The sequence below is a fragment of the Simochromis diagramma genome, unplaced genomic scaffold (assembly GCF_900408965.1).
Source record: "Simochromis diagramma unplaced genomic scaffold, fSimDia1.1 OVJJ01000334.1, whole genome shotgun sequence".
NCBI lineage: Eukaryota > Metazoa > Chordata > Actinopteri > Cichliformes > Cichlidae > Simochromis > Simochromis diagramma.
In genome coordinates, this window is record NW_024386764.1 from 25,372 (window position 1) to 33,766 (window position 8,395).

An 8,395-nucleotide genomic window follows, 5' to 3' on the forward strand; every position below is an offset into this window, starting at 1 on the left:
TACCCACAATCCCTCTGTCACTCAGGTTTTATTTCCAACACAAAGCATCATTAATCTGTGTGATTGATGATTGTTAATCATGTATCAGTACACTGATTGATTGACAAGTAATCAGTAAACATGTTGATTAGTTCATCATGTTGATCTGTGCTGTGATTGGCTGTTAGAGTTCACTGATGGATCAGGTCTTCTCCTCCTGAAGTTCATCCGGAGAAAGCGTATGAAGGTCGACCTTTGACCCCGAGTCCTGTGACCTGTGAATGCACGCACGCGCGCGCACACACACACACACACACACACACACACACACGAGTCAGGGCAGTAGTGATGGGAATTCCGGCTCTTTTTGGAGAACCGGCTCTTTCGGCTCGGCTCACTAAAAACAGCCGGCTCGCAACCGGCTCTTCAGGTTGTTTTGTTGCTTTAATTAGTGTGTGAATGTGTGTGGGAATGGGTGAATGACTGAATGTAGTGTGAAGCGCTTTGGGGTCCTTAGGGACTAGAAAAGCGCTATACAAATGCAGGCCATTTACCATTTTAATTAATTTATTATCAACAACAATATAAAATTATGCACAAAAGAAATTACTAATGTAAAAAAAAAAAGTGGATTTATTTATATGTTTACATATAAATATATGCGGTGGCCCCTAGAGACATAACCCCTAACCCTAACCACTAACCCTCCACAAAGCCAGAACATCTTACTATTCGTCACTGATTGAAGAAAATAAGAACAACCCCAGGTTTCTCTTCAGCTCTTTAGCCAGGCTGACAAACAGTCAGAGCTCTGTTGAGCCAACTATTAGTATACGTAGCATGCATTTTCACTGCTATGCAGATGACACCCAGCTCTATCTGTCCATGAAGCCAGATAACACACACCAATGAGTTAAACTGCAGGAATGTCTTAAAGACATAAAGACCTGGATGGCCGCTAACTTTCTGCTTCTTAAATCAGATCAAACTGAGGTTATTGTACTCGGCCCTGAAAAGCTTAGAAATATGGTATCTAAGCAGATTCTTACTCTGGATGGCATTACCTTGGCCTCCAGTAACACTGTGAGGAACCTTGGAGTCATGTTAGACCAGGACATGTCCTTCAATGCACATATTAAACAAATATGTAAGACTGCTTTCTTCCATTTGTGCAACATCTCTAAAGTTAGAAATATCTTGTCTCAGAGTGACGCTGAAAAACTAGTTCATGCATTTATTACTTCCAGGCTGGACGACTGTAATTCATTATTATCAGGAAGTCCAAAAAACTCGCTGAAAAGCCTTCAGCTAATCCAAAATGCTGCAGCAAAAGTCCTGACAGGGACTAGAAAGAGAGCAGATTTCTCCTGTTTTGGCTTCCCTTCATTGGCTCCCTGTTAATTCCAGAATTCAAAATCCTGCTCCTCACATACAAGGTCTTAAATAATCAGGCCCCATTTTATCTTAATGACCTTGTAGTACCATATCACCCTATTAGAGCACTTCGCTCTCGCTCTGCAGGCCTACTTGTTGTTCCTAGAGTATTTAAAAGTAGAATGGGAGGCAGAGCCTTCAGTTTTCAGGCCCCTCTTCTGTGGAACCAGCTTCCAGTTTGGATTCAGGAGACAGACACTATCTCTACTTTCAAGATTAGGCTTCAAACTTTCCTTTTTGCTAAAGCATATAGTTAGGGCTGGACCAGGTGACCCTGAATCCTCCCTTAGTTATGCTGCAATAGACGTAGGCTGCCGGGGATTCCCATGATGCATTGAGTTTTTCCTTTCCCTATGTATTAATAGACCTCTCTGCATTGAATCGTACTTGTTATTAACCTCTGTCTCTCTTCCACAGCATGTCTTTATCCTGTCTTCCTTCTCTCACCCCAACCGGTCGCAGCAGATGGCCCCGCCCCTCCCTGAGCCTGGTTCTGCCAGAGGTTTCTTCCTGTTAAAAGGGAGTTTTTCCTTCCCACTGTCGCCAAAGTGCTTGCTCGTAGGGGGTTGTCTGATTGTTGGGATATCTCTGTATTATTGCAGGGTCTTTACCTTACAATATTACAGATGACCCAAGAAGTCTGAGCTCCAGTTTGGGTCAGTGACATAAAAGTTGAGTACGTCCATCTACTGTAAACAGTCTGAGAGCTCTTTGTGTTTCATCATCTTCTCACAGTCAAGTGTCAAAAGTTTATTAAAAGGGAACACATGAGCTGCCAACTCACCCTGAAGGTGCTTCCAGCCAGGGGCTGCTGTTTGCTCTCAGACTGGTTGAGGCCAAGACTGGCCGAGGTCACGTAGAGCTCAGAGTAGTCTGGACCTCCGAAACAACACGAGGTGGTCTTCGTCACCGGCAGAGAGATCGTCTTCAGCCGCACACCTGTGAGTGTATAACAGGTACATCATCATCATCACCACCACTTTAAAATGACTGCACTTACAGAAACACCCAGAATCAGCAGAAACCAGAACTAATCATCAGAACCAGAACTAACCAGTAGCAGGGTCGATGTTGATGACCCGCCCTCCGTCGTAACAGGCCACCCACAGACGACCTTCAGCATCAAGAGTCATCCCATCGGGAATCCCTTCCCCCTCCTGAATGTGGCATACCACACGGCGATTACCTAGGAAACACGGCTATAAATACAGATGTACTACACCATAAGCACACACAATGTGCAGCATAAGTACACAGGTACCAATGTGTCCAGTGCTGGGGTCGTGGTCAAAGGCGTCGACAGTCAGAGTCAAACTGTCGATGTAGAAAAACGTCTTCTGATCCTCAGACCAGTCCATCCCATTAGAGATGTCCACCTGAGAGGCAGACAGGTGAGCCAGACAGGTACGGGTGAGGCAGACAGGTGAGACAGACGGGTGAGACAGACAGGTACAGTGAGACTGTACATTTATTTTACATGGTCAGGTATCACGTTAACGGGGCTCATTGACTGTCTTGTTTAATGAGCTGCCAACCTGGCTGATGTCGTTAATACAGCCTAGGGCTGTGCGATATGACCAAAATCTCATATCCCGATATAAGACATTTATCGTCCTGACAACGATATAAATCACAAAAATGTAATATTTTCTGTAAATTCTGTGAATCTCGGGCAGCTCGACTTGCATGAAGTTTTTCCAGCTGGGCGTCCTTTACCTGGATTCGAGTGTTTTTACTGATGCATGAAACTATACATTTGTAGACATTAGTTGTAACGGCCACCATTTTCTTTCAAAGTTTGAGTCTAAGGTTTATTTTTTAGCACCTGACGGCTCTTTTTTTTTCTTCTCATCCGTAAACTCTCTGCATCTTTCACGTGATTCAGTTTATTTTGAAAAGTCTCAACAGGATCTTGAGCTTTATTGTGAAAGGTTTACGTGGAAAACAAACAAGCGGACAGCGGAGCCACGCGATGGTTTTGCCGTCGTTGTTGCTAACCACAACACGTAAAAACAGGCGCTTGTCCGTCCGTAGTGTGGTTATATTAAATACAAGAGAAAGAGAGAACTTTAAGAAATTAATAATAACTACAGTGACCATCAAAACCATGAAAAAATATTGCCGTAAACAGTTTATTTTATGACACCACGAAACAAACAACAGCGTAATATGAAACGATAGACGTTTTTATATCGTCATCCGATATATATCGTTATATCGAACAGCCCTAATACAGCCACTTGATTAAGAACACCAACAGGATTATCTTAGTCAGTATCACAGGCAGGTTAAGTTACCTGGCTCAGGTGTTTGGTCACAGTGAGGTCAGGGGCTACAGAGAACAGAGCTCCTTGTTTCCTTTCCCCGGACGGGTAATCTTTTAACATCGTACCTAAAACACATCACACTGTTACCATAGCAACAGAGAGACAGGCAGGTAAGACAGTAACCAGGTGTGCAGACTGACCTGTCAGCAGTCGTCCACTCGGATCAGCCTTCCCATCGTTCAGGCGGTTGTTCGGTTTGTCTTCATCGACCTCCACCAGTGATGTCACCTTGTGCGTCTGCCAATCAACAGCCACAATGTTGCGACCCACACCTGCAACGTACCCGCCCGACCTGCGAGGAACCGCGAAGCCCACTGTGTCAGCTGAGGGGAGAAGGACAGGTGAGACATGGTCAACATTCAGGTAAGCGTCAGACAGGTGAAAATGCTGATTGGCCCACCTGTCTCCACAGACTGGATGCGATTGGTCGCAGGACTCCAGCGGTGGATTTTCTGCCCTATGATGTCAACAAACAGCAGGGTCTGCTCTGACTCCTCCCACACCGGCCCTTCACCAATCAGAGCGCTTGATTTCACTATGGGGTGCACCTTCACTGACGACATCTTTGGGGCCAATCACAGAGCAGGACACTGTAGCCATAGAAACAGCAGGTCAGTTGTTTTAAATCAAATTATGTACTGAACTCACCTGTACTACATGTACCTGTACTGTGTTAGTGAATCATCAATCAGCTGCTAGGAGAATCAACTAATCGCCTTATGAATGAGCAGCTGAGCAGGTGTCTTGTTGATTGGTGAAACAGGTCTGATGGGACATTCCCTGTACTGCTCAGAGGAACGTGAGCGAAGTATAACGGTCACCTGGACAACAGCATGACGCTGACACGGCCTTCGTGACCTCCACTCATAACAACAGGAAGTTCTGCTGACGGGCTAGACCCTGATCCCAGAATAAAAAACTTTCTGATGTCATTAACACACCTGGTGATGTCATAAACATGAGGGCAGCAGGCGAAACACAAACATCGACCTTATGAGTTGTACAGTCCAGATTGACACTGTGGAAATGGAAATGTGCCCACAGGACAGCCGTTACCCCGACAATGACCCCGACCATGAGCTCTGTGCTGGGAGGTACTGCGGTCTTACATAAAGTAGTACTACTCATGTTCAGAAAGGAGTACTGCATCACGCAGTCTTATGTAACATGCAGCCTACATGACAGTGCAGTTTTTTTTTATATTGATCTGTTGATTGATTATTAACTAACTGGTGAGTTAAACATTAAACTGAGTGAGTCAGCTTTCTTTCATCTCTCAGACACTTTAAAGAGCCGCTGGTTCCCTGGTCACTCCACTTTATTGGTATTTATATTAAGAGAAAAAAAAAGTGCAATACTGTACTAACTGCAAAAATTTTTTGTACTGTTCAGTCTGTACTGCTGCTCATTCCTGCCACTGTGCAATATTCCATTTGCCCCCCCTCAGATTCCTATATAAGATTTTCTTTATTCAATCACTAGTGTACATATATTTATATATACATATATATATTTAGTCTGTTAACTGTTAATCTTTTTTCTTTTACTATATTTTATTAATATTTTGCTCTTTACTATTTTGTTCTACTGTACCATTCTGCTGAGTGACTGTCTTCTGCTCATCAAATACATTTCATTGCAATGTTGACCCAGTGCTAACTTGCATATGACAAATAAAACTTAAAACTGATGTCTTTATTACCCAACAACAAATCAGCAGGAGTCTGATGAACCTGATAGCATTCTGGTCGTCACTTTGATGTCCCATAAAACCTCACAGGTTCAGGCATAACAACAGACGCTCACAGAGACAGGTGAAGGTGCAGGAGGACAGCAGGGACATGCCCCAAACTAGGACAGCCCACTGTGACCTCAACACTTTTCATCTGTTCTGTGGTGTCCCAGCAGGAGTGTGCCGTGACGGCTGCTCCTCCACACATGAGGGGAACCTCCTCAAGTTTCATGGCTCCGTGTCCTCCTCATCATGCTCCAGGCGCACAGACTGCTCTGGATCCGATCATTAAACATCTGCCACGGCAGTGACACGTGCGTGAGGATCGCACAGTTCAGCGGAGGGAGGACACAGTCTTTAACTTCGACCATCTAGCAACCACGCGCGTGCGCACACGCAGAATAAAAAAAGTTTAAAGACTGCAGAGTCCTGCAGGACCAACACGCTGCTTCCGCCTTGTGTGTCTTTGTACGTGTCGGCCTCACCTGTCTCATCAACTACAGGTGAACTACGTGAATCTGACGTCACTCGTCCCCGCACCAGGGGTGGATCTAGAAGGGTGGCATGGGGTGGCAAGTGGCACCCTAAAATGATCCCCTGCCACCCCAGTTTTGCATATGACAGTGTTGTTTACTAAAATAAGATAGCATTAACAGTTTGAGCGTAGTTACAGTCAACAGTGACTATAAATGCTAAAACTGAATATAAACCCCCCTCACCAGTAACAAATGGTTCAGCCCATAGCAGGACCGGCTTTTTTCTTGTTTTCAGTAGCAAGCGATGCTTATGATGGTGCCAGAGCACATTCTGAACAACACCATGGGAATTTCGCTTTTTACACAGGTGGGTGGATGTTACACTCTGGAAATGGAAGGAAGGTGAGTGTTATTAATCCTCTGTGGTCTACGGACACGCTGCACCTCCAAATCACATGACTGATGTGAGCTGACACAGCAACAAGCTGCAGCCACGCTGAGTCTCTGTTTCAGCCACATTGAAAGTTCAGACTTTAAAGTTTTTACATTTTAATTACAGGCCAGTAAATCCAGAGTTATGATAATATATATCAGCCACGCTTTGTTCTAAACACTGTCGTCACGTTTGTGTGTGTGTGTGTGTGTGTGTGTGTGTGTGTGTTTTAAGCGTTTTGTAAGGACAGCGTGAAAACAGTAAAGAAAGGAAGAAAAGCCACCTCTCTCCTATCGGTGGAAAAATGCACCATGTCGACCAATTAAAAAAAAAAAGTCAACATGTGGGATTTGGTTGTTTAGGAAGAGGGAAAAGTTTTGGGAGTGACGGTAACGGCAGCGAGACAGAGCGAGCCAGTGAGAGAGAGAGCGAGAGTTTTTAGATGTGGGAGATTTGTGACGTTTAGTGTGGAGTGTTTACTTAGTGTGTTGTGTTGTGTAGTTGTCGTTTTGTTTTGTGTGTCAGTGAGGGCACTAATCAATGTCACAGAGGCACATTTGCAATTTAAACACTGTCACTAAGTAGAAAACCAGCGGAGTGATACACCTGCTGTTGTCAGGCCTGCAGGTTTCTCCCTGTGCTGTTCTCCTGTTTTTACTGACACACATCATTTGTGGGGCATCTTATTGCAACACCTGATTGTTCTCTCATTTTAGTTTTAGTAATATTTTTAAATGGTTATACAAAATGAAAAAAAAAAAAAAAAACGGCAGGTGTATTGGCTGCATTTTTAGATAAATAGTTGTTTATGTTTACAAAATGTACAATTTATATTTGCATTTCAAGTTATAAAAATTTACTCAACATGTCTGTGGGTTTTTTTACAGTAAAAAAAAATACTACTAGGGTTTTAAGTTCTTTGTGTGATTTCAGATCAGTAATACTAATGCAGTATGTCAGTGAAAAAAAACAACTAAATTCAGTTGAGCTGAAAAGATACCAAACAAGGTAAGAGGGGGAAAAAATAAAATGAAACAATCTGAGGGTGAAACACAAACATAAACTCAAAAGGAGTCAAAATCGCCGGTTGTATTTCAGACTTCAGTGAGTTAATCCAACAAATCATGAAAAATTAGGTTTACGTGTTTGTTCATGACAGTGCAGATTTCTGACATTTTGTGTAATTTAAGCCGTAACAATGTGATTGTTTTCTAACAAAAAACAGTGAAACTCAAGTTAGACTTGTGTTTGTAAATAGACCACCTCATGTTGTGTAGCTTTCTGGATTTTATACTTATTGGGCTACATATTTATTTATCATACAGGCTATACAGTACATAACATCAAAACTCACATGTTTTATGTAACTAAAGTGTGTAATTATGTGGGCTACAGACAATAATTAAGTTATAGATTATATTTATATGAAAAACGTGCATACTTACTGCATTTGAATTATTTTAACCATATGTAACCACCTGCATATGTGTTTGGAAAAAAAAAAAAAGGCTTTGATTTTGCCACCCCATTTGATTTCTTTGCCACCCTCATGCCACCCTAAGAAAATTTCTCTAGATCCGCCCCTGCCCCGCACGGCTCGTGCACGTCTTCATTGAGGTGAACGAGCGTGTTACAGTGAGGAGCTGAGCCCCGGCAAGCCAAAATTCTGATTCTCACGGAGTCCCGTGAAGTTTGGAGCGAACACTAATGCCGAATTAAAAACAGATTCGCTTTCATCCGGAAACACCAAACTTTTACCTCGCGAGCCTCCGGAAAAGCACGCGACACTAAAAATCAGCACATTTTTAGACGGAGTTTGGTTCGGTGTAAAGAAGTTAAGTTTGTAGCTTTCTGGAGCGCTACCATGTACTCAGTACACATAAACACAACCGAACCGGCACCCACTTACCTGCTGCAGTACCAGACGCAGTACTCTGAAGTGCTCTCCGTGTGTGCACACTGACCCAGTCTCGCAGCTCCGCCCCTCCCAGCGGAGCACCCCCTGTCGCTACCC

General features: G+C 43.5%; 1 protein-coding gene across 2 annotated transcripts; it reads right to left on the reverse strand.

Moving 5' to 3' along the window:
• Positions 1 to 12: 12 nt before the first annotated feature.
• On the reverse strand, positions 13 to 8,395 carry rgn (regucalcin). Of its 2 annotated transcripts, none has more exons than XM_040029966.1 (8): positions 8,291 to 8,395; positions 4,141 to 4,330; positions 3,881 to 4,063; positions 3,711 to 3,805; positions 2,675 to 2,789; positions 2,468 to 2,599; positions 2,198 to 2,352; positions 13 to 254 (listed from the first exon to the last, which is right to left on the reverse strand). In XM_040029966.1, the coding sequence occupies exons 2-8, from the start codon at positions 4,301 to 4,303 to the stop codon at positions 204 to 206; spliced, it is 894 nt and encodes a 297-aa protein (XP_039885900.1). In that variant the 5' UTR covers positions 4,304 to 4,330; positions 8,291 to 8,395; the 3' UTR covers positions 13 to 203. The 2 variants fall into 2 exon arrangements, with proteins under 2 accessions (XP_039885900.1, XP_039885909.1); XM_040029975.1 differs by lacking the exon at positions 8,291 to 8,395 and adding an exon at positions 4,457 to 4,630.